Raw genomic sequence first — 26397 nt, forward strand, 5'->3', positions numbered from 1 at the left:
TGTGTGTGTTTTTTTTTGTTTGGTTATTTTTTTTTTTTTAGTTTTAGTTTTAACTTTAATGACCACGCGACAATTCGATCTGCTTTTCCACTTTTTCTTCGCGTTTTCCACCTTTTTGTAAACTTTTTTTTTTTCTTTCTTTTTTTCCCTCCCCCGTTTACTTTTCCTCTTTTTTTTCCCTTCCTCCCCGCCTTTCCCCTTCACCTTCGCTCTCAGGTTCTCGCCCGCGGCTCCGCTTCCCCCGCCGGGCCGGCCCCGCCTCAGCGCCAACCTCGGGGCCCGCTTTCCTCCTGGCAACAAGTGACGCGCGCGGGGCGGCCAATGGGCGGCGCCGGCGGGCGGCGGGCGCGGCGCTCGGGCACGGCCAGCCCGGCAGCGGGGCCGCTCCGCGCAGCCTGCGCGCCGCGGGGGACGATGGCGGGCGGCGGGCGCTGCCTGCGCGCCTGCGGCCTCGCCTGGCTGCTGCTGTGCTGCGCGGCCCGCCGGGACCCCGCAGGTGAGCCCCGCGAAGGGAGAGGAGGGCCGCGGGTGCGCTGCGGGCGCGGAGGGTCCTCGAGCGCCCCGACGGGCGCCTGGGCGGGTCAGGGGGCGGCGTGACGGGCCTTCCGCCCCGGCCGCTCCTTCGGGCGCCGCGCTCCGCGGTAAAGTCCGACTGACTGCGCGGAAACAGCCTGGGAAACTTAGAAGGAGAAGCGAAGGAGGCAGGAAGAAGCCCCGGAGCTCCCTCCCGGACCGTGCGCTTGGCCCGGGGCGTTGCCAACGCCGGCGCTGCCACGTTCCGGTGCCCGCGGTGCCCGGGCCGGGCCGCGGCCTTTGGCCTGGAGGCGGCACCGAGCCCGGGCAGCCTCGGCAGCGCCCGCCGCCCGCCGCCCGCCCTGTGCGCGCTGGGACAGGCGGGGAAACTCGCCTTATCTGACGGGAAACAGGTGGAAAAGTCTCACGTTGAGGCGATTCTTGTAAGCCAAAGCCGCTAGCCTGGTCACAGCGTCTGGGAAACAACTTGAGCTCTTCGCTAAGTTGCACCACCTCACGTGTTTTTTGTTTTTTCTTTTTTTTTTTTTTCTTTACTATGCCGTGATAGTAACAGGCTCAGGTTAGTAGCTGAAGTTGTCACTAAAACTTCATGGCCAGAACGGTCTACTGGAGTAATTATTAATAAATTGCTCCACAGATATATTTGGTGAGACAACATCAGTTGTTTTTTCCAGGGAAATTTTAAAAAGTATTTTCCACTTGGTGTCAGCATGAGGGTTGTGGAGGCAGAAGTGAAAGAAGACTTGAGAAGAGGCTAAAAACTTGTTACAAGAAATCAAAAAGAGGAAGAAAGTCGAGGAATAGGGAAAGGGAGGAATAAAAAGCAAAAGCAGATACAACGCTGAAAAAGCACAGGGTTAAAGGATACCACAAAAGCGGGTTTGGTTGTTAAAATGTCCTAGTAAGATGAAAGGGACAGTTGATTGAAGTGTGCTACTTTAAAAAAAAGTCACTTTAGTGGGTGGGTGACTTACAGATTCTTCTTTAAGGTGTGATCAGCTAGATACTATTTAAATACTGTGTGGTACTTACCGTGGAAAATTCATGGGTATACTGGGAAGTAGTGGTAAAATTCATTGCATAACATCACTGAATATTTTCCTTCCTGTTCAGCCAAACGAATTAGTAAGTCATAACAGAAAAACACAGTAGGAATGTGATTGACAGTGCATTACTGTTAAATACAAAATACTACTCAGCAGATTCCTTATTTAAGCAGCAGAATAATAGTCTTGTGGGTCTGGAACAGCCAAGATCCATTTTGGCCTGATTAAAGTGAAAGTTCTGTACTCTGGAGCCATTTTTATTGTGACATCAAATTAGTTTTAGGGCATTTTAAGGTTCACTTAAACCTACTGCTGCCTGTCAGAAGTGTTCTTACACTGACAGTGGTGTTAGCTTCTATTAGTGGGGTGATCCAAATACTTTTAAAATGGTATGTTTTATCAACTTTAATTTTTCTCTTTAATCACAAACTGTGCTGGAACTGAAAATGAAACTCATCACAACTGAAAGTGAAACTAGGATCCCTATATAATTTTTTAAAAATTACTCCTAATTTGTTGCATGCTGTCTTTGATGGGATACACATTCTAAAACTTTCTCCTCAAAGCAGTGCCAGTTAACTTAGTGCTACTGCAGTTGCATCCAAAAACTGGTTTTTTACCCAATAAGGTTGCAAATTAATCAGGGGCTGATGCAATCAGTATATGTTATATAGAGAGGAAGTATTCTTGTCACTAGAATTGGACTTAGAAGTCTCATTTTGTCTCTCCTCATTTTATAAAGACTTGATAAAGACTATAAAGGGCTCTTTTCCTCCAGAAGTTAAGACTCACTAAAGAGCAGGAAAATGCTCTGAATGTGGCCTCTACGAATGACGTGGCTTAACGTACAAACTAGTTGTGGTACTTTTCTGAGGGCATTTCTCAGAATGTGATTGCCCTTTTAAAAATGAGCTTTCTGTGAATATGATACTGAATCATAGCCATATGTTTGTTCTTGTACAGGCAATGATGCTTTTACCATTCGCCATGACAAACAGAACAAGTGCATGCAAGTTAAAAACTCACTGATAGTCATAGATGACTGCAGGAACACGAGTGAAGCCTTATGGAAATGGGTATCCCAGAATCGCCTCTTTCACTTGGGGTCCAAGCAGTGCCTGGGACTTGATATATTCACCAAATCGGTGTCTCGCCTGAAAATGGTTGATTGTAACTCAGATTTAATGCTGTGGTGGCGATGTGCTGATGCTTCCATTGTTGGTGCATCTCAGTACAAAGTGACTATCAAGAATAACTATGTGACTGCAAGCATAAATGCAACAGACCAGTGGAAAAGCAACAATTCCTCAGGTGATATATGTCGGTATCCTTACCATGGTAAGTACATTTGCACTTTGGAGATTTTTTATTTGTTAAGGGCTTTTTGAGTATGTCTGTGCCAGTAAGTTCTTAAAATTAGTTATGTTTAAAGATTGATCAGTAAAGCAATAGAATGTTGGGCTGTAGAGAGAAACTTTGAAGGTTTTGAAGAAAAAATAACAGCACAACTGCAGAAGTTGTGTTACTGAGTGGCTTTCTTAGCAGGTTTAAATCCCCTCTGCCCCATATTTCAGTGCAAACCTATTTAATTATGAAACACCAAACACCTTCTATCAGAACTGACCTCCTCACCATGATGGGAATTTTCCTGTTAGCAGGGTTTGAGGATGTTTTCTTTGCTGGTAGGCTATACAGTCAAATTCAGAGCATGCTGTCAGCTCACAGCCTGCTGGACTGTGAGCTTTGGTATGGTAGTGTGTGCACTTGCTGTGGAAGCCAGTCTTGTCTGAAATCTCATGCTTGCTGGAGGAAGTAGTGAAAATGTGCTGCACCTTTTCCCTCTTCTGCATGTGTTGATTGTTAAGAGTCCTTGTTCCGTAGGACTCTGCAAAGCACCTGGATTTCAATAGGAGGATGAATTATTCGTAACTTACCAGGATGAGGGAGACAAGTTTCAGCTGTTTCTCTGAAGAAAAATATTTCTCAATGTATATTTTTTTTCCAGTTCTGGCATTGCTGTATATTATCTATAACAAGAACATATAGTATTTTAAGACCATGGGTATGGTTTGCGTGCATTTAGGTTAGTTGTGTCTGTACAAGCAGTAACACTAATTTGCTGTACTTTCCATGTCTAAGCAAGGGAAGACAATAAAATTTTACTACTTTTTTTTTTTTTTTCCTTGCAGAAGTTTATACCAAAGATGGCAACTCTTATGGTAAACCCTGTGAGTTCCCCTTTCTGTATGACAAGGTGTGGCATCATGACTGCATTCAGGATGAGACGCACACTGGTGGGAAATGGTGTGCCACTTCTGAAGATTATTCTCGCGACGGAAAATGGGGAATCTGCTTACAGCCAGGCATGTTGGGTTTCTAAACAGACATCCTAAAAGCATTCTGTCACTTCTCTGATGTACAGTTCCACCTTCGTGTGGCTGTTAAGCTGTGTAAAAGCTTTTCTATTGCAGCATTGACTTACACTGCAAGTATTTGTGATGGCCAATATAAAAATCAATAGACCCTCAGTATTATATTCAAAACTTCTTGTTTTGAAACTTTAGTAACGTTTCTGTGGTTGTGGTTACAAGTACCTTCTGCTTCCTTTATACAGAGGATGGTTGTCAAGATATCTGGGAACATGATGCAGGGGCTGAAAATTGCTACCAGTTTAATACACAGTCTGCTCTTTCTTGGAAGGAAGCTTATATTTCATGCCAAAGGCAAGGAGGAGATTTACTTAGCATTCAAAATGCATCTGAATTAAGTTACATACAAGGTAAGTGTGATTATTCACACATTAATATTGGGAAATCTTTATGAAGTGGAGGCAGCACTTTCATTTCTAAATAGTTTCGTTTTCCTAAATCTCTGGGTTAAAGGTTGATTGTACTTTAAATATTTTTGTTTTCATTTGTGTAGCAAAACAAAACTGCTAATCTCATTTTAGGGAGTTATTTAAATGTATCTGTATGATTTCATTATAGCAGTTAGACGATGCTCGTATTGTTAATAAGGAACGTCCCCAAAATCTTAAATACAGGCCAGAGTGGCAGTTGATATTTTAGCAGAATGTTACTCTCTTATTATGATAATGTCCTCCCTGATGTTCAATCTTGACCTGCAGAAATTATCCAAGTGCCTTTGGGACTATAAAACCAGAGGAGAAACATCTGAAGACGTTGGAAGGGAAGGCTTTTGTGGATTAATTCCTTCTCAGTTCAAGAAAGTTTGCAGCCCTCCAATTAAGTCCAATTTTAGTAGCAATCTTTCTGTCTTGAAATGCATGCCATTTCAGAATGCATTTTTAATTTAAAGGAGATCAATAAGGGTGAGCATTTTATACTAATTGTTTTCTTTAAAAAAACAATATCTCTAGGCAAGGATGACATTGCTGAGATATTCTGGATTGGCTTAAATCAACTGGATGTTTCTGGCGGTTGGCAGTGGTCAGATCACAAACCCTTGAATTTTCTCAACTGGCATCCAGGTACTAATATTTCTGGTGATACAGACAATATTCTCAACAGTAACTAGTATTACTTTTTTTTTCCATCTCATTCCATTTTCAGAAGCATCTTTTCCTCCTAGGCAGTGAATCTTTCTGTTCTCATTTTACATATACTGCTGATTAGGTTAATTAATCTCTAAAAAACTAAAACTTAAATAGTATTTTTGAAGTCTGTTTTAGTAAAGTATCCCCAGCTTTCCTAGCTGGTAGATTTCTCTCCCATGACAGAATGGCACTGATTTCCCTCAAATGTTCTGATTGTTTGTGTTTGGGCAAGGACTGAAGTTAGAAGCTTAACTTGGGTTTTTAAACTTCAAGGTTGCCTAAATTTGTTTCAAGGTGAAGATGAAAGAAGTATAAAGCCTTTAAAAAACCTTTTTTGATTACTCCAAAGGTGCTAGTAAGATTAGTGAGAGTATTTGGAATTTTCAGGATGAATATATAATGTTCTCACAAATATTTCATGAATCTATGTGTGTATGAGAATACCAGAGTAATAGTTATCAGAAATACTGAAGCTAATGTTGTTCTGTCATTCAAGCTGAATTTAATCTTTTTTAAGTGGAATTCTCTTTTTTTTCTTTAGTTTCTAGAATAGTGCTGCAACTGGAATTCTGTGAAAAGCTGAGAAGTGGTTTCTGTTACTTCTTTGATAGCTTTGCTACAAAATTTCTGTGAGATTTTCCAAATGTGCTCTGTCTTTTGGAAAAGCTAAAAACTTTTCTGCTTGTACTACTGACTGCACCTTCTTCTGGAACTGTGACCACTTTGTAGGCCTGTAATGCAGAGCTAGAGGCCAGGCTATCATGAGATAGGGTGGCATAATTTAGTCTGAGTCATGGCAGACATATTCATGTCTTGCACCTCTTGTGAAAGTACTTACTGGTGCTTTACAGGAATTTAGACACTTGCAAGTTGAGCCCATTACTTTTTCTTTCACTTTACCCCTCTGAAAAGACCTTGGCCTTATCCCACTGTTCTTTCACTGAGAGCTGAAATTTACCCTGAGCCTTTTTTCTGTGAGCCTGAACAAATCCAGTACAGGGGCAGCTGAGGTACTCTGTGTAGGTCACAGCTTGGGTTTGCATTGAGGCTTAAAGAAAAAGAAAGTAAAAAAGTTCCATTAGAGAGGGGCTCCAAGGGAAACTGAAGACTGCAAAAAATAGTTTTTCTCTGTGCTGTTTCAAATCTGGGGCCTTGTCTAAGGTTTCTGTTAAGGTAAAGATTATGGGTTAGCATTGAGAGAAAGTGCAGAACTGTGTTTAGAGTGAGGATGGAATGGGACTGCCAAAGGAAACCGAGGGCTGCAAAAATGGCTCTCCCCTGAGATATTTCTAGTCTGGGAAACTGCTCAGCCAAGGGTTTCTTGTGTTGTAAATAAAACATTCCTCCTGGTTCTATGATTAAACATTGGAAAAGAAGTCAAGATTCTTTGATTCTGAAACTTTCTCTCTTAGAAAAAACATTCTGTGGGACCTGTGCAAGGACAGCTGCCCTCAGTTGATGTAAATTATGTTCTTCAAATACAAGGTGCCGTACTATCCAAAGCGTGTTATTATTGTATTGTAAAAAGAAGCAGTCACTGCCTTACTGTTTGATAACTTGTGCTATTATTTTTTTATTTGTTTCTGTCTGTAGATATGCAGAGTTTATCCCCACTGGATGGGTTGAGTTGTGTGGTGATGAATGCTGCTTCAGGTCAGTGGCAGAGTTACCACTGTGGGACACAGCTTCCATATGCTTGCAAGAAGTCACTCAATAAAGTTTCAAGCATTCCAGGTAGGACAGTTTGCATTTTTGAGTTTTGTATGTTAATAAGAGTATAATGTTCATTTATGGAGTCTTTCTTTTCCCTCCCAAGCCTTTTCAGGCATCTCTGCCAAAACATTTTCACAACAGCTTTGGGTTTTTTAGCAGAGCAGAAGCAAACTCTGTTTCTTCAGTGTCAAGATGATGCATCACAAACAGTTTTCATTTTTTGCAGCTTTCTCATTCACACATAAAGCATTTTGCAGCAGTCCTGCCCTTTTCATCACATTTTCCTCCATGGTTTGTGCATTCTTTCATGTATTACTGGAAGTCTGGAACTGGCAGTTGCATCCCAAACCTTTCCACCTTTGCTTTAAGCTGGTTTCTCTCACTCTTGGTGTGTATTGACATAAAATGGGACTTACCTGGGTTTTGGATCAAACTCTGTTGAATTCAAATAGAAGTAGTCAAATAACTTTACTGTCCTCTGAAACCAAGCCAAGTACGGAAAATCAGAGTGCAAGAGTTGGTGGTTTGCTGAGTGTGTAATCTTTACTGGACCCATAACAGCTCTTACAAGATAATAATTCCTTTATCCTGGCCTACACACACACACAGAGGCCTTCAGTGTTTACAGTGTCCAGCTGTGCCATATAAATGCTTCCATGTTCTTGGACATTTATCTACACCTGAATGTCCAACCCTTCCCGTGTCCATGACCTCTTCTATGTGTGCTTTGGCCTTACTCAGTTTGCAGGGCTCTCCTGCAAAAACTTACTAGAAAGTAATTTTGCTTGAATGACAGGGAGGACTAGAGGATAATGGGTGTGGGATGTGTCTGGCTGAGGCATGTTCTCTCCATCTCCCCCTGGAGAGATGTGTGCATTTGAGGAAGAAATAGTATTCAGTTTAAATTTAACTGAACTGGTTCAAATTTTACAGTGACGCTCTGAAAGCTAGTTAACAAGTCTTGTCTGTTCTTTGGCTCCTCAGTAGGGTATGTAGAATTATTATCGGTGTTTATATAGTGTTTTATTCATTAAAAAACAAAATTCCTGTGTTGAAGTATTTTTATAGTGTATTTTGAACCAGAAAGGCTATTAGTATATACCTTTTTAGTGTGCATTAAAACTAGTTAGAATTCTTTAATATCTTGAGAAGAAAAATATATTTAAAACTAAGCATTTGTTGAGTTGTGTGCTTCTTTCCTGCACACTTCTTGGTTTGTGTTCAGTTGCTTTTGAAATCTTGCTTACAATTACTTTTGAACCTTTCACTTACACTAAGACCATCTTAATGTAATGCAGTCCTGCTTTTTACTTTCACTCCTACTAACTTCTTTCTCCTTCTACCTACTCCATGGCCCCAAAATATTATGAGTTCTCCTAATGCTGCATTGAAATCTATTTGTTTGACTAAGCTGTGACTCTTTCTTACATGAGCCCTGAAGAAATGCGAACACATTCTGATTGCTCCCTTCTGGCTATTCTCAATGTGCTGCGGACTTTAAAGCCAGCCCCTTGCATTAGACAATATAAAACAAAAGCCTCTAATTCCATTTCTCTTCAATATTAGAGTTTTGGAGACACTTAGATACTCGCTGTGATCCGGGCTGGCTCTCCCACGATGGCTTTTGCTACATGCTGATAAACAACCAGGCACCTTGGAGTACAGCAGATGAGCTGTGCAAAACAAATAAGAGTAACCTCATCAGCATTCACTCATTAGCAGATGTTGAACTGGTTGTTACAGAGCTTCATAATGGTGAGTTGGGGTAATTGTAAAGGTCAAGCACCAAGTGTTGCACACCATAAGTTACAAACTGCTTTCCAAATTCTAGCATATGGTTGTCATAACCTCTAGCTTTTAAGTGTAGGTGTTAATGCTGAGCTTGTGCTCAGGCTGGTGTTGAATGTTGCTGTGCAGATCCAGTCCTCCTGTGTTAGGACATGTTCTGGTTCAATCTATTTATTTATTTATTTATTTATTAACTGCGCTAACCTACTTCTAGTTTTTTAATACTTTATGCTTAATTTGCTTGTTCAAAGAGAATAGTAGATAGTTGGGTCAATATTTTGACTTCTAAGTCACTGGTAGTGTTTGATGTTGTGTCTTTGCCTACTTACTAAATTTGTTTGAGGGTTTTTTTGCTTGAGTGTTCGTTATTTCTGTTTGTTTGTGGTTGGGCTTTTTCCTGCTTGTTCCTTCTCTGTGAACCTTACTCATAGTCATGAATATAAGTTAAGAAACAAGATAACAAACATATGTTATGGTTGTGTCAAATACTTTTTCTCATAAGAAAAATAATATGACTATACTACTGCACAGTATTTTTCACTGCTGCACAGTATGATAAAAAATATAATTTTGCTGATAACACATTGCTTTTCTATTAGTTTGAATATTATATTGAAATGACAATATTGTCCTAATTTTAAATTGCAGATGCTGAAGAGGAAATATGGATGGGTCTCAAGAATGATGATGTGCCAACCTTGTTCAAATGGTCAGATGACTCGCCTGTGGTTTTTACCTACTGGGATCAGAATGAACCAAAAGTTCCCTTTAACAGCACTCCTAATTGTGTGTCATATTCAGGCAAGGTAGGAATACAGTGTTGAGTTTGTTGTTAGTTTGTATTTTTTCATCATAGTAGAGGCAACATTGGTTTGTGTGAAAGTCAAGGAGGGGGATAAAGTGAATAGCTGATCTTATTTCTGGAAAAGTCTTTAAAATACATTTTTTACAAGCAAGTTTCTTAAAATTATTTAGGTAGAACTCTATAGCTGTGTACTGCAAAGAATGGAAGAAATTACTCTTAACTCTGAGACTGCCACATTGTTGGTCAGACAGTTGACCTTGTCACTCTGTATTTAGGGTTACTGTATTTTTGCATGTCTCTGCCAAAAGGTAGGAAGGAAGTGAAATCTGGGTTCAGTCATCTCCCAGACTGATTTGGGTCACCCAGTCTGAGGATGGAATGTTCTAAAAAGGGTGTTGGTGAAGGAAGGAGGTCACTAAGAGTGGCAAGTAGGCTGTGTCCCATCCTGCAGATTCTTTAGAAAAGTGGAGCATTTTCTTGCTTTGTCATCAGCCTGGCACTGGAGCTTGCGCTCAGCTCCTCTGAGCTGTCTCTGAATTAGTTCCACATTAAGCTGAGCACATCTCCTACACCCATTCCCTTCCTGATCTGAGAGAGTTGGCACCACCCTAGCCTTTTATTTCCTTTTTGGATGTGATCCAGAATCCTCCCATCTCCATGTGTGTCGGGTTTCCCTCTCCCTTCCAAATGTGTACCTGTGCATAGAATCCAGGGCATCCTACCCAATATCTGTACTACAGACATTTTGGCTTTCTCACCAATGGAAACAGCCCCTGCAAACATAGAAATTGAAAGATTGTTAGAATTTAAAATACTTTTTTTTTTTTCCTTTCATTCTCACAGCTGGGACAGTGGAGGGTCAAGTCCTGTGAAGAAAAATTGAAATATGTTTGCAAGAAAAAAGGAGAGATTTTGAATGAAACAAAATCAGATGCAAGTTGTTCATTGGAAGAGGTAATAGAAAGCCTCTCTTTCTCTTATTGTCATTTGGCTCAGAAACCTGCTTGAAATTACTTATTTCCTCTACTTCCATTTCTTTCATGTTCATTCAGTAAAGTCTATGAAACATTTTGTCTGAAAATGGACATTTATATGGCATAAACCAAATTTCACATTCTCCTAAGCAGGTTCTGGATGTAGTATCAGTCTGTTTCTTGATGAAAGTATTATAAGTTTGGACGCAGGAGAGTTTGTGTTTTATGTATTTATTTAAAAGAAGTTGATTTAATTAGAAATGTTATTGAAAACACCATTTTTCTGTTGTTTTTGCTCAAATTATGTTTTAAAATTTAGCATAAGCGCTTTGCAATATAAAGATATGCAGAGATTATTAACTGAGATTAGGTTTGTTACACTTCACTGGCTCTCATTTTTGTTCTATGACTTGAATAGAGGTGGGGGCTTTTCTGGTTTTTGGGGTTTCTTTTTAGAGTATGACATCTTATGGCTTAAATAAAGGTTTTGTCTTTTAAACTAGCCTGGGATGGTAGTGCCAGCTACTTCAGAGTTATTTGGTTCTGTTTTGTGTGGCATATTGCTTGCAACAGGAAAGATGTTTACCCCTTCCCTTTCTTTTTACATGACCTTTTTAGTCTGTCTTTTCCGAGACTTCCAGCACATAGAGTTACAGCTTTCTGTGCTGTTCAGACACCAGTGGCATTGCTAGGCTAGAAAAGTGTTAACACATTAATGTTTCTTGAAATTTCAGTGTAAATATGGGGAAAAATGTTTGAATAATAGAGAAATTTTGTAAGTTCACATTTTTAGTATCAAGTATTTTTCTCAGAAGTAAAGAAACTTGGTGTATGCCTTCCTAGTATTCTTGTGTTTAAATCCTGGCATTGGTGGAACAGCATGAAAACTCCCATTGTTTTGAACAGGACTGGGCTATTGCCCTTGTGTTTCTCTCTGTAAATGCACATAGTGGTCAGAAGACTCTGCCCAGGCAGGCTAAAACAGTGATGTGTTTTGTTTCTGTGGCTGCATTATTTTTTACAACTGTGAATCAGAGAGTTGATGATAGTGGACCTTGTGTGTGACACAGTGCATTTCTTTCTTGTATATGCTGTGCCAGCTTGTGGGCACCAGCCAGTGTTGGCAATGATTTATTTTCCCCTGTAGGTAATGCCTAAATTAAGTTGTTTTGTATAAATATGTTTTCTGTTCGTTAACCAGGGATGGGAGAGACATGGAAACTACTGTTACAGGATTGATAAAATGGAAGTTTCATTTGGGGCCCAGTGTAATCTTACAGTGATGAACAGGTAAAGCACATTTGTAATTTATGAGCAGGTTTAACATCACAATCCTGGAGATAAAATCAGAGATTAAAACTGCTGTATGATAACTAGTGGTTTATGTAAAAAAATGTAGAAAGGAAAATGCTTTTGCCAAGAACTAGAAAGCCATGTTTTCCATGTTGTGACAACAGTAAACCTGTAATGTGAAACCTTCTTTGGAAGTATGAGAAATCCCAGCCTGCTGACCCCATGCTGAATATGGGACTGCCTCGATGACTTCTTGAACTGACTCATGCCATATCCCTGGTTTTTAAATTGTCTCAGTGGTTTGGTATCTTTCAGATATTGATTCTGATTAATCTGTGAATTTTCAGATTTGAACAAGAATTTATTAACAGTCTAATTAGAAAACACACCAAAGTTGAAGAAAAGTACTTCTGGACCGGTTTGCAGGATATTAGCCAGTCAGGAATATATTCCTGGGGTACAGTGAATGGGGAAACACCTGAAGCTGTGACATACACTAACTGGAATTCCATGCAACCAGGTAAATTTGAAAACTAAAAACCATATAAAGCTACTACCCTTTTACATTGAGCAAGCACTTGAGTACCTTGCTACAGAACTCCAAGCATGCAGTAAAGTAGTAATACACAATTATGTCAGGAATTTTTTTGAAAACCAGCCAATGATTTTAAATGTGGTTTTGCTGGCTTTAATTTTAGAGTTTTCAGGAGGATGTGTGGCCATGTCCAGTGGAAATTCTCTTGGAAAGTGGGAAACTAAGGATTGTAAAACCACTAAAGCATTTTCTGTCTGCAAAAAATATATTGGGAAGCCCAAGGAGCCAGAAGTGCTCCCAAAGCCAACTGATCCCTGTCCCCCTGGCTGGCACAATGGATCCGGCCTTGCCTGCTACAAGGTAAAATGTTATTCCTGTTTGATGTTAATTGCTCATGACTGTCTTGGAGGAAGTGAGTGATCAGGCATTTTGTGGGCATAACTTTTCTGGAGGGCATTTTAAAGGTGCTACTCAGCAGGAAAAGGGATTGGTGTTGATTCAGATTGACTACCTGCAGGTAACTGTCCTGCATCATCCTCTGCCATTCCTGGAAGGTGCATTGTGCCTCTTTCTGTGGGCAGCTGGGTGGGGCAGCACTGACCCTGTGCTGCTGTCTCAGGAGGCTGCTGCTGTTGGAGAGTGCTGTGCCTATGTCCTCCCTGCTGTCCTCAGGGATGCACATATGCCTGGAAAAGGAAGGAAAGTGCTTTGCATCACCTTCCCTTGCCCTTTTTCTTTCTGTACTCTAAGAGTATAGAGAGGAGAGGTAGGATTTTCTCTGGTTCAAATATGGATATATAAAAACATTCAGACTCAGTTCTATTTTACTGTTTTGAAGTGAATAGTGGAAGCAAGAATCTGTGCTATTTAGCTGGGATGGCTTAAACAAATTTGTATTTAGAAATGCAGATTTTCCCCCTCCTATTAAAAATCAAATTAAGTTAAAACCGAGGCTGTTCATTGGATTATTTATTCATTACTTTTGGACTCAACGTCTGCAATGAACTGTTTCTGGTAAACAGCTCATGTAGCAAAGTGGGGAAACCCAGCCTGAATAACAAGGGTGTGGGCAGGCATCAGGAAGGGATAGGTCTGTGCTGCTGTGCTGCATTACTGTCCCATAGCTGATGGACGTGACAGCTGGCCCTGGCAGATTCTCCACAGCTGCTGTTGGCCAAATGCTGCATGTCTGTGCAGAGAGATCCAGCTGATGGGAATTGTCTTGGACTGAAACCAAGGGGATCAAGTGGACGTGTTAGCTGAGGTGTATAAGCCAAATTTGCACCTCAGATGCATACAGGTAGCAAGGGTGTGCCAAAGAACTTTCTTCATGTGCGGCACTTAAGTGAGATCAGTTTCAGTGAACGTTAGGCTTTGTAGTTCACCATAAATTTGAAAGAACAACATCCCTTAAAACTTACAACTTGACTTGCAGTTATGGAATGAGCTGGCTGGTGGTTTCTAAAATCTTTCTTGTAAAGGAAAACAGAGAAAGTCTGTCATGTGGAATATGTTGTGTTTGAAACAAATTTTGTCAGCTAAACTTTAGAGCCTGGCTGTTGTCAAACAAACTGAAAGAAAATTTGTTAAAAAGTCAAGTTCTTTCCCTCTGGAAATACCAGTATTAAATCTCAGGTGGCCATATTTTAGTAGAACAGGAGTGTTTTAAAAATACTGCCTCATATGTCATTTTCCACTCTGACATTTGGCTGTTGTGAAGTTCTTCCATAGTGAAAGAGTGCTGCGAACCAGGACCTGGGAAGAGGCAGAAAGGTTCTGTGAAGCCCTTGGAGGCCATCTGCCTAGTTTTAGCCACTCAGAAGAAATCAAGGCACTTCATTCTATCCTGAGAAAAATTATCAGGTAACAAACTAGCTATGTTCTAAAATTTTGATTCTGCAGTGGATCACAAATGCTGCTGCTGACCCCAAATGGCAAACATGAGAGAGTGTGTGACAGCTGTGTTTCCCACAGAACAGCTAGATGTAGCATTTGAACTGCCTTGCTGGAAAATGTCAATGGAGTACAGCTTGGGCAAATATTTCACATTGCTAGAGGCAGTGCAGGAAGAGAAATTTATGTAATGGAAGATGCTCAAATCAAATCTAAGCCTTTTGTTATAATACATTTTTCCTTCTCTGTGTTGAATTTTGGCACAGCTAGATGGTAATATACCTATTCTTTACTGGTACATTCTTTAGAGATGAGTTATTTCAGTTTTTCAGATATGTCTCATTTTTATTCATGAAATGCTTCCTGACCAAACTGGGTGCTAACTTTTGAAAATGTGAATAATGTAGTGTCCAGCAATCTGGTTGGCACAGATCCTACTTGGCATAGCTGCACTAACACTATATGGGCATTAGATGGGTGTGCTGAGTGTTCTGGTATCAACAGATTAAATGCTAAATAATTTATAAGTTTAAAGCTTTATTTTTAATCAAATGAACTGTCACTGCAAAGCTTTATTAGGCATTGGTGTGATGTCAGATCCTTGTGTAATATGTTTTTTTTGATTGACAGTCTGTTTTTTCAGAACTTTTGCCTGCTTAAACTCAAATGCTGCCAGTTACGTGATGTTAATTTTTTCATCAACAAACTAAATCAGGATTATTGCAGAAGCTGCCAGCACACAATACTCTGATTAAATTTTTAAACCTGATGACTGAAGAAGTGCCTTCTTGAGAAACCAGTGAACTTTTTTTAGAAGTGCACAAGTCATGAAAATTACTCAGTGTTTATGCTAATAAGAGACAAAACCAAACTTGTATGCTCTATATATAGATAGTTTAGCTTGTGTAAAAGCCACTTGTGATTCCTTTGCTAAACTGGCTGAATTCCCACAATAAAAATCAGTGCACAAATCATTTCTAGCTGTACACCTTTTCAGGTGGTTTTGCAATTACGATTTTTGTTTTAGTGCACCTAATCTACTATGAAATGTGAATAGAGAAGTAACAGCTTATTTTCCTACAAGTACTTGGAAATGCTTTTCAGCTTGCAGACTGTCTGAGGTATTAATTATATTTTCTGTTAGACGTTTAAAGGTGGAGACTTCTATCTTTCCAGGACATCAGTTGACACACAAACCTCCTGCATTTCCCAGAATTCAGAAATTTTGAACTTAGTCTGAAAGATAAGTCCCAGTATTTCCATATTATTCCATCAGAACGCAAAATGAGGGACAATATATTGAGCCTGGTAGAAATTGACTCTGTAGTCAGTGTTGCAGTAACTGCTTATATCAAATACAACTGAAAAGTATTTTCATCTGGGCTAATCCCTTTTGCAGCACTTCAGAATATTCTGAGCTGAAACACTACGTAGTTGATGTTGCCTGAGATATTTTAAATGATGTTTGTTTAGATAACATGATGAGTTGTTGAAGATAGTTATGCTTTTAAATTACTCAGAGATGTTGATTACATAAAATATTTTGGAGGTTAAATGTCAAGGGTGGTTAATCTAAAAATCAAGCTCATTTGAGATAGGAAACAATGTGAATTATTTCACCAAGAATAAATACTTCAGCCAACTGGGAGAAATCATGCTAAGGTGATATTAGATATGATTAGCTGCTGGGGTGTGCTGGCATGCAGTTTGTTGGTATTCTCTGTATTTACTCAGTGCAAACTCCGACCTAAAGCATTCATTCAGTGCATTCATTTCAGCTTGGGGAAGGAGCCACACCTCGACGCTCTTGGTTTCAGGTTTTTTCCCCTTGCACTGTTCTCTGGTGACTCATTGAGAATTGTTTGTTTTTAAATGTTAGCAAGAGTCATTTTGGTTCACCAGGAAAAGGGCAGCTTGCCTAGTCCATTCTGTTCTTTACTCAGATTCCACCTTGGAGTCAAATAAGAGCCAGAATTATTCCAGCCAAGTCAGGCTATTGCCGTTGGAAAGAGAAATAAAATTTGCCTGCCAGCCTTCCCCTGTCTGGAAGAAATAGGAGATAACCTCTTTTGGCTTTAAGATACATAGTACAGGCAGAACAGATCTGGTTCAATTACTTCCATTCTTTTTGGACTGCATTTGTGAGCATTCTGCATCTTCTAGCTGGCAGCAGTGCTGGACACAGGAGGAGAAATAGCTTGGACTGGTTAGAAGTAACCTTTCTGCAAGGACACCTTACTGGAAAGGTATCCAGGTTGCCTTTTATATGAACAGCTCTGCTGCTGTAATTGTTTTCAATCTGGAAAGCCTCACAAACACTGGAGTTTGAAAGCAAAAAATCACCTTAACAGAATGGCCAAAACAGCAATAAACCTGAGATGCAAGTTGATGTAATTGCCTTAATTCAGCTTCTCTTTTTTCTCACTCAAGAGCAGGTAATTAGCAGGATGTGATGTAGGTAGTGCAGTAGCCTGTTACAGCAGGGAGAACAGGGTGGGCAGTTGGGCTTCATGCAGAGTTTTAGGCCAGCACTGCCTAAGATTAAATAGTGCCTTAAATTGAACCATTAAGGAGTTGGCCCAGATGTATACCTTACCTCTTGTCGAGAACTAGGTTGACCTACAAGCCCAAAAAACTTCACTTAGGCTCTTAATCTTGTGTTGGAGCTGTCATAAAAGGACAGAGAATAATTTTCTATTTTGGCAGTTAGAATATGATCAGAAAAATTACAGGTTTATAATCCTTTCACAATCTGAACTGTATTTATTCACTCCAGTAGGATTTTGACTTTTATGAATGTTTAGCTCTGTGTAAAAGAAAAACACCAGTATTCTGCAGGGATTGCTAGAGATTTAGGGTCTTTCAGTGTCAATCAGTGTGGAGTCCATTGTAAAGTACAAATTGTATGTATGTTTTAGTTTAAAACTCAGGATACTTTAGGTTTTTAGAGACAGGTCCAGGAGTGTAGCTCAAAGAGCACCCTGTCACTGATAAATCCATTTTGATATCAGTCCATAGGATGAATTTTAAATGCTATGCAATGAGGAGACAGATACTTGAAGCAAAAGCAAATTCCTTGCTGCAAGCTTAATTGCAATAGAGAGTCTTAATTCATCTTTGTCTTAAATAGCTGGTGGAATTCTTTCCTGTGATGAGATGACAGTATAATTTCAGAGGGTTATCAGAAGGCTTTACTGAAGCTTAAAAGTACTGTCAAGTGTAGTGTAGCAGTTACTAAATTACTCATGGTCATGTCTGAACAATTCCAAAAGAAGCAAAATAGATACAATAATATGTAAGAGCCTGGTCAGCTGAAAACATTGTTCTGTTTGCAGACTAGTAATTGTAAATTGGGAGATAAACTGGAGAAATTCTTGACCTGACACACTTCTTGTTTTTAATTTATCTATTATATAATAGCCAAATACAAAGTGAAAGAGTTTGAAAAATTGCTCTAGAGCCTCAGGTAATTACTGCAAATAATTTCAAAATGAGTGTCTCAAACTTTCTTTTTAGTCAATATTCCTATGTGGTGATCAACTGCTTAAACTGCACTAAGTCTGTAGGTGACAATTAGGAGGGGATGTCTGCTTCTTAATTAGAAGAACAGCCACAGAACAGAAAAATAAAGTCCTAAAGGGAAATAGCCAAAAGTCATTTTTCTGCTTGACCGCTGTGAATGTTTGGCTCATAGTTTTCCCTCTGCAGTATTACAGGGCATTTAGGCTCTTTAAAGTCTCCTTAGTTGTATCATTGAAGGACTAAAGATTGATGAGTATGATAAGATCACACTAGAGTGATCACACTATCTCACCAATGCCAAAAAACTATTACTGGAGTTGAGAACAAAGAACAAAAAATTTATATTTTTGATGGCTGATACTTTTCTTCATAAAGGAAACTTTACCAAGTAAAGTACTGTTGCCCTTTTGGGATTTCATGAACTTAGCTCACATACCGTGGGTTAAGCTGTTGCTTGGTGCTGCACCATCAGTATTTTCAGACTGTTCAGAATCTTTGTGGTGATAATATGTGGAAAGCTAGTGGCAAAGCCTGATTCTGAGTCCATCTCTCCATGTAATAAAGTAATTTTCATACTTTTTCCAAGTTCTGGCTTCAAATCACTGAGTTTGTCAGCACTACCTTCTGGGGTCCCTTTTACAAACTCTGACCTCTGCTGGTCAAGTGTCTCTGTCCAGTTTTGAGCTTAAATTTATTTTTGAATCGCGATTCCCTCAAACATGATGTTCTGTTTGCTCAAATCGCTCCTCTTCTTGCAGGCTTAGTCTTCTAAAATATTATAAAGAGTAATTGTATCCTTTCCCTGTCTAGAAGGGAAGACTAGAGAAGAAAATCCTTAATCTTTGTTAATAGCCTAAACTCTTATTTTCCTCAAATGTCCTGTGGTCCTTCTCTGTATTTGCTGCATCCTGATGGGATAGTGCTCCATGGGATGCTGTTCTACAGGAGCCCTGTAATGTGGCGTCAATGGTTTACTGTTGCTGTCAGACCACCTTGATGAGAGCATCTTCCACAGCTCTTTCACAGTGGGGTTTCATGTAGTCTGTGATTTCACAGAAAACTCATTGTCTTTCTCCCCTCTGCTGCCTCCAGCTGATACTGTGGTGCAGAGAAGTGGCTATGAACTTTCTTGGGCATGGTAGTGGACTGGAGTGAGTTATCATAAAGTTCAGTACCCTGCACAAAAATTGAATCTTTGAGAATTTGCAGTAAAAAACTAACCTTGCAGTTGGACTAGCACCTTTAACTTTGTTATAGCATCTTTAGATTCATAAGCAAAAGAGTATGGTAAAAGTTCTTACTGCAAGTTTGAGTATTTATGTTGTAAACCTGGAATTCTTTCAGGTAATTTTGTATCTTAGAACATAACTGAAATTTTAGATTTAAGTGTCTGCTGCTTCTGAAAAATGAGAAAGTTAAATCTAGAAAAAATAACAAGTTCTGACTGAACTAAAATTTCTACTGCCATTTGTTCATGCAACCATTGAAGTCAGTGGTGTTGGGTGCTGATTTATGTCTGCGCCTCATTAATCAGGGTGCATAATTGAAATGGGTGCCCACATTTATCATGTTTATACCACTTACAAAGTTAAGGGAAATATGCCAGTTCTTTGAGTAGAAGCTTTTGTGTGGTTTGAGGAAGACTGTATTTGAGCTGATGGTACTTGAGAGATAGCCCAGTGTGGACAAGAGAAAGGGAACCAAACCATATAAACACTGTGTGTGACCCTGGAAGAAAAGTGTAGAAAAGGGACCATTATATCAAGTGACAACTGGTGAAGTGGTGATGCAGCCCACAAAGAAAGTACCTGATTTAGTTAGTTTTCTTCTGATCAGAAGAGGTCCTAGCCCTTGTGTCTATTTTCTCTTTGAACTGTTTTGTCCTAAATAATGCCATGCCATAGGTCAGTCTTCCTATTAAATGAGCTGAACCATATGCTTGGCATAAGATTGTATCTTGTTTATTTACAGCAATGACAGATGGGTCTGGATTGGAATGAATAAGAGGAGTCCTGATTCTTTGGGAACCTGGCAATGGAGTGATAACAAACCTGTAAGTTAACTTTTAATCATAAAATGTGACGTACTGATTTGTTTCAACCAGGACTGAACTGAAAGTAAATTGATACGTATTTTAATTAAAATATGTCAGGTCTTTCAACAGATTAATAATTCATAAGAAGATTGTGCACTTAAGAGCTGCCATCCAAGCAGATTTCCAATTAAAAACATAACTTTAACAAGGTTAACCTGATTTCTGTCTCCATTATATGAAAATAATTACACAGAAATATAGTAGTAAGCATCCAAGAGCTGGTGGAGAGAACAAGGTGTCTTCATGCCACAACAGAAGGGAGGGTTTATCAGCTCATTTCCTTGTTATGTCAGACTTTTCCAAACATATCTTCTTCACTATAATTGTTTTATTTGTCTGAAATTGTGAGTTCTTCCCCCTACCCCAAAAAATCCAAACATGGAGGCTCAAAACTGAAGGAGTAACTGCCATTCAACACATATTTTAATAGTAGTAAACGTAATAGGACCCCAGGATTGAATGGTCATCTCTTGGGATTGCCACAGCAAAGCATCAAATGCTGATTGTTTCACCCTGTCCATCATCCTGTAGGTAACCAGTGTTATGCCACTTGATTATCTGGAAGATGAGTATGATACAAGAGACTGTGCTGCATTAAAGGTTAGTTTCAAGGTTTTTAATATTGTGGTTTTTTACTTGGAACTATTTGGAAAAAATACTTTTTTCCATTTGTATACTGAATTTAGGTTTAGGTGTTTTCTTAGTATAGTGAGAAACTGTAGTGTTGCCTTCATCAATCTACACCCATTACAAACTTTCCCTTAATCAAGTATGTTTCATGAGCCAAATGCTGTGCTAATGATAACCTTTCATAGGACTTCTTTTGAACCTTTTTAACTACAAAATATTTTAGTAACAATGCTATTCTGTATTGCATAATGCCTTACTATGGATCTCTTGTATATTACATGTAATTCTTAAGGATGTGTCATGGAGTCTAAAACAAAAAAGCACAGAGAGCCCTACCAGTAACTTTTAAAAATCTGTATTAGCTTTTCTTAACTGCAGATTAAGAAGAAATTTGAAACCTGAAGAAGGTGAATGCAGTAGCCAGGATAGAGCATGTGTTTGTGTTTGTTGTGTGTATTTCCTTGTTTACTTGTGAAATAGACTGTATGTGCTATGTTGGTTTCTAATTTCAAATGTCAGACCTCAACTTGATTCCTGATTAAGCTCTTCAATACTTAATTTAGTCTTGATGGCATGAGTTTTAAAATAGCCTTTGATTTTTCTGGAGTATCATCTGACTTTTTGCAATACCTACCATCCCTTTTAACCTAAATAGAACCACCTCTGCTTTTAGGATTTACTGGAGGAAAGGATAATTACATCCCTTTCCTTCTGTTCACAGCCATTTCCCTCATTCACTTCTCCTGTGTTCGTGACCCCAGACTGAGAAGCTGGTCAGCATTGAGCTCCGAAAACTTTAGACAAAGGGGAGCACTTTGAGGGGAATGCTGTGAATGTAGTAACTTTCCTCCCTGCTAGTTATAGACATGTTATTTCAATAAATGAGAAAAAAATCTCCTTACCGGAGAGACCAGCAGGCGTGAAGTCAGTTCTTCAAGCTTGATTGTAAGAATAATCTTCAATAAGAGTGATTGATTGTTTCTGTGCCAGTTCAGATGGTTTCTTCTATTCAGAAGAAATGAGAATCATTTCAGTGGAATAAGTTGCAATAGATAATTTAATAATAAGCATTGATGAGAAACTGGGAACTACAAAAACCCTAAGAAACATTATTTCTAGAAAAGACTTTAAAGACATTTGTATGTAGACTGACCTTAACCCCTTTAGGTAATTGCTTCACAGCATTAGCTAACATGGAGAGTTATATTTGAAGTTATGGCTGTATCTGCTCTTTTATTTGCAAAATAAATTGTGTGACTAACAACCCACTAAATACACTGACTTTGCCAAAGGACTTTTAAAATACAGTTTAATTTTACATTTCAAAGGCCTGTGCTGTCCTAGCTCAGTTCTCTGTTTCTACTTGTATGCAGACCTCACAGTTTTCACGGAGATCATTTTGGAGATTTTACTTCCATGAAGGCAGAGACCTCGAATTTTACTTCAGGCCTTTTGACTGTGAAGCTAAGCTTGAATGGGTCTGCCAGATAACAAAAGGTAAACTGCAGTTACATCCATTTATTCATATAAAGAGTTTAATACAATGAGTTGTAATTATTGCCCTATAACAGAAACTTTGCAAACAATATTTTATTGTTTCCTCTCTGAACTGCTAAGAGGATGGTACATGAAATGTCTCACTGATGTCACATGCAAACAAATGTACACTTAGATCAGAAACTGACCCTGAGGAGGATGCAGTATTACTGCTCTCGTATTCTTTCTAGTCCCATGAAGTAAGAAGTCGTTTCTTGTGTGGTGATATAAGCCACTGAGTTGCAGCATTTGTGGACTTGACTTAATCTTTCTTAGTGATATTTTTAACTAAATCACCACAAGTATTTTGGGTGTACAGTTTGCCTCAACCTGAGGTGAGCTAGCCTTCTGGTAAAACTGGTGTACAAGCTCATTGTAGTGAAACAGAGCAGTGGGAATACAAAAGAATAGCATGGCCTATCTGCACAGATCCAAGTTTTTTCATGCAGTATGGAATGTAGTCCTGCAGACTTTTACGTTTGGGTTGTTGATTAAAAGGTGTCTTGGGATGAAACTTTCTTGTTTGGGTTGAGGTACTGGTAGAAATACTACTTTGATGTTTGAGAGATAAAAGAACCACAGATGTGTAAGATGCAGGTACACAGTACTCCCATTAATTTTACATCAGCTTATTTTAAACTATTAGACTTGTGTATCATTTCATTCTCCTTTTTTTTCATCATGCATACTGAGAAATGTGGGTACCAACCATCACTATATTTTTGCTGGCCACACCAATTTTTTTTGTTAGAAGCTGAATTCAGTGACTTTTTCTTTTTTCCTCTGGACAGGTAGCACGCCAAAGACACCAGAGTGGTATATACCAGGTAATTGGACTTCTTTTGTATTTTTCCTCTATGTGTGTAGGGTTGTTTATACTCAATATCTTTTATTAGTTTTGTTACTTTTTTTGCTACTGCAATACCTGTTTCATACCAGAAAAGGTTATGACTGGTAAAATTTGCTAGAATTTGATTTGAGAGAGTTCAAAATGCAGAGCATTGATTCTTCCCAGTGTCAAATTGAGATTTCTTAGCACATTCAGAAAAAGAAAAGATTGGTTTTTCAGAATTCATTTCTTACTCATGTGGTATTTCTTCTGTGTAGATGAAATTGGAATTCATGGAGCCCCACTTGTTGTTGATGGAGCAGAGCTGTGGTTTGTACCAGATAAAAACCTGAGCTACCAGGAAGCTACTTCCTACTGTCAAAAAAATGATAGCGATTTAGCCTCTATAGAGTCTTACCCAAAACTCAGGACAATACTATCTCAAATAGAAAAGGTAAGGGGGTATAATCTCTTTTCACAGTTACTTTGCAGGGAAATTTACTTGCCAAGTTTTTTGTTATACGAAAATGTTAGTCCTAATTTCTTTCTTTTTACTGTTGGCCTCAATGGTTTTCAATTGTATTTAGAAAGAAAAGGTGGGATAAAAGAGAACTATTTTAATGGCAGTCTGGTAAAAGAATTTGTAAATTTAAAAGTAGGTTTAACAGCATTTAAAAAAAGCAAAACTCTCTGAATGATGAGAAATGTCATAGCAGGACCACCACGCAAGCATCCCATTGTCTGCAAATATTTCATTAATAATTGTGCTGGTTCTTAGTTTTGTACACAGGACAACAATACAGTTTTTCACCTCGTGAGAGGTTTTAATTAGAAATACGTGATGGTCTGATAGGCTTTACTGAAAGGGGTTTGTGTTTTTTATGGCATGAAAATACATTCTTGTAAGGCATTTGAGAAAAACATGTCAAGTTTCAGTACCTCTGTGACTAATTTTGTCACGTTGCTCTATCTTTGTTAGAGTCAGGAGCTCTTTCTATGTGGGTTGTAAAATACTGGGTTTTGTTCTTTACTTCCACAGTTGTCAAACAGCGAACAGAAGTGGTGGCTGAAGTTTATTGATTATGGCTACAGCTATCATTCACCGTATGTAGAATAATTATGAGATGCTTTTTTGTAAACTTTATTTTGTGCTTTTTAGGAATTGTTAACTAGAGTAGTTAATTCATAGAACTTTCATTGTAACTGAGTTAGTAATCTATTTCTTGTGTGTGTTATCAGAGCCTCTAGATTTTGGATTGTTGGGTTTAGGCAGCTTAGTATTGTCATGTGAATCCTTGAAATGTGTGATGCTAGTAGCTGATGGATTCCTTTGATCTTTGAAATGCTTTTATGGGGTTTCAGACCATCTTCTATGTTCTGTTAACATTTGGAGAACTGACCAAAAAAGTGGCCAGTCTGACTCTGAGGACTGAGGAATACCCAAGAACAGGGAGTGGGAAATTAGTTTAAGACATCACACTTCTAGTTAGGTAATGCCAAAGTCTTGGAAGGCTTTTAGTATAGCCTTGTAGAGTTGGGATGACTCACAGCAAATCTTGCATCATTCCCTTCTTGGCTGCAGAGAAGATTTATTGGCTTCTTACAAGGAAAGTCCTTCACTTTCCAAAATACTATAGCAATGTACTATTGTGAAAAGAAAACCAGGGCTATTTCCTACTCCCTTCACTTGTCCTAACAATATGCTGTGATTGCAGCATGGTGATAAATAACCTCATTCTGCACATCTCAACAGAGTTAATTTGGGCACAGTATGCAACTGCTGAACCTACAACATATTTATTTCTAGCCTAGTTTGTGTAGGGCATCTAGAAACAGTTAGTAGCCCAAATTTTTGTTTGCACTGACACTGTTGCTATCAGAGTTTTTCCATGAAGGTCACATTGGATTGGAGATTAACTCTGAAATATTTATATCCAGTTTACAGTTATTTCCACGCTTCCATGATAGATTATTGAGAGATTGCTGGTATATTTCCAGAAAGAACTGGTATAGAGGTAAGGCTGTTTTTATTTTTTTCACTCCCTCTGCTATTGTTGTGTTTATTTGAAAAGAAAACAAGTGGTCATTACTGTTCTACCCAAACTCTTCCATTAAATGCAAATTGATACCAGATTAGGAGTGAATGACTTCTTCATGATAATCTGATTGACTGTTGAATCATTTATTACTTCCTCATGGTAGAAGCTGTGGTAATATTTCTTAATGACCAAAGGCAAACCTGAATTCAGATGACCAATTTTTATGACAGATTGTCACTCTTTTTGCAACAGAAATGAATTAGGTGAACTCTGGTTTTAGTGGCTTTTTATGTTTATGCTGCACATTTTAAGCTCTGGAGTTTGTCTGAGAGCTGTTAGTTAGAGAGGTTTACTCTATACTTGCAACCATGTACATATCTGCAGGCGCAAATTCCATTAACTATTGGAGTCATATTGTAAGAGACAGACAAAGTAATGAAAAAGCCACCTGGTGGTACTTGAAGCTTATTACTTCCTTTTTTCAACACTTATGTTGAGGAACATGTATAACCTGAAGAGAACAAGAAGCTCCTCCTGTCTTCTACCATTTCAAGCACATTTTCCCCGTTATTCAGTTGTTTGCTGCTGAACTGTTTTCATCTCTGTTAGCCAAAAGTTGCTCTAGACTAGGAAGTCACTCCATTTATGACTGCAGGAGTCATGTAAAGCAGTGCAGGTCAGATGCTCTCTATGTAGATATTAGAGGATTCCTTTTGGGTTTTTTTGACACTTAGGCATACCCTCTTTGCCAGAACACAAGGTTAGTCCTCATATACAAAATCTTTTTTCAATAATATTCTGTTTTCAAGTTTCTCTCTCTCACCTGTATGAAGTGTTAATACTGGAAAGTAAGAGTGATGCTCTGTATCTTTAGGACTACTGTACTACTGTCTGATACAAATGATTTTTGCTTGCCTTTTGCTCTACTGCTGTTTTTAATGATTTCAATTGCGTAGTAGTTCACTGTGGTTGCACCAAAAAGGGTTTCCCTTCAGATTGTCTTTGTCATGTCATAAAGTATGGATAGCAAATGGAGTATGATAGGCAATGCCATAACTGGTTTTTAAAACTTCTGTTTCTGCAGACTACCCAGTTAACTGTAATGTGAAATTGCCCTTCATCTGTGAAAAAAATAATGCCTCCTTACTAGAGAGACACGATCCCAGTTACCGCCCAGTCAGAGGAGGTTGCCCTAAAGGCTGGCACCATTTCCGGAATAAGGTACAGCAAGAACACAGATTCATCATCCTTGCCTGTTCTTCACAGCCCAGTAAGCTGGAATGCTTTCCTAAAAGAAAGGAGGAGGTAGCCCCTCTGTTGAGGAATAGACTAGAAATAGGCTTTTGGAAACTAAGTGTAATGATTAAAATAGTCTCCTCCCCTTTTGTCCCTTATTCAGGATTGATGGTTTCTTAATTTCAAAGCATTCATTTTCAGGTTGTTTTGCTTTGCCACCACCACACATTTAGGTACAAGAACATTGGTTGTATTGTCTAATCTTGGGCTTCTACTTTGAATGAAGAGAAGGATTAGAAAAGGAGAGGATGAGGTTTCTGTGGCAGAAGCATGTTGTGTCTCTTCTGGAGTAACCATAGACAGGCAGCAAGTT

The 26397-nt window shown here is 38.9% G+C and overlaps 1 protein-coding gene across 1 annotated transcript in view; it reads left to right on the forward strand.

Moving 5' to 3' along the window:
- The first annotated feature begins 6 nt into the window (after positions 1-6).
- The window catches only part of LY75 (lymphocyte antigen 75), a 43814-nt gene continuing 17423 nt past the window's right edge, over positions 7-26397 (forward strand). The window contains exons 1-21 of the mRNA XM_083865284.1: positions 7-496; positions 2544-2918; positions 3770-3943; positions 4195-4359; positions 4960-5070; positions 6730-6870; positions 8416-8604; positions 9286-9443; positions 10286-10396; positions 11618-11706; positions 12057-12229; positions 12408-12604; positions 13965-14107; positions 19631-19712; positions 20286-20354; positions 21758-21881; positions 22712-22747; positions 23028-23203; positions 23789-23853; positions 24688-24764; positions 25873-26009. Coding sequence (XP_083721410.1) covers positions 322-496; positions 2544-2918; positions 3770-3943; positions 4195-4359; positions 4960-5070; positions 6730-6870; positions 8416-8604; positions 9286-9443; positions 10286-10396; positions 11618-11706; positions 12057-12229; positions 12408-12604; positions 13965-14107; positions 19631-19712; positions 20286-20354; positions 21758-21881; positions 22712-22747; positions 23028-23203; positions 23789-23853; positions 24688-24764; positions 25873-26009 — 2967 coding nt within the window. The 5' untranslated portion in view covers positions 7-321. The remainder of the gene's footprint in view (positions 497-2543; positions 2919-3769; positions 3944-4194; positions 4360-4959; positions 5071-6729; positions 6871-8415; positions 8605-9285; positions 9444-10285; positions 10397-11617; positions 11707-12056; positions 12230-12407; positions 12605-13964; positions 14108-19630; positions 19713-20285; positions 20355-21757; positions 21882-22711; positions 22748-23027; positions 23204-23788; positions 23854-24687; positions 24765-25872; positions 26010-26397) is intronic.

This window comes from Zosterops lateralis (assembly GCF_965231275.1).
Source record: "Zosterops lateralis genome assembly, chromosome: 7".
NCBI classification, from domain to species: domain Eukaryota; kingdom Metazoa; phylum Chordata; class Aves; order Passeriformes; family Zosteropidae; genus Zosterops; species Zosterops lateralis.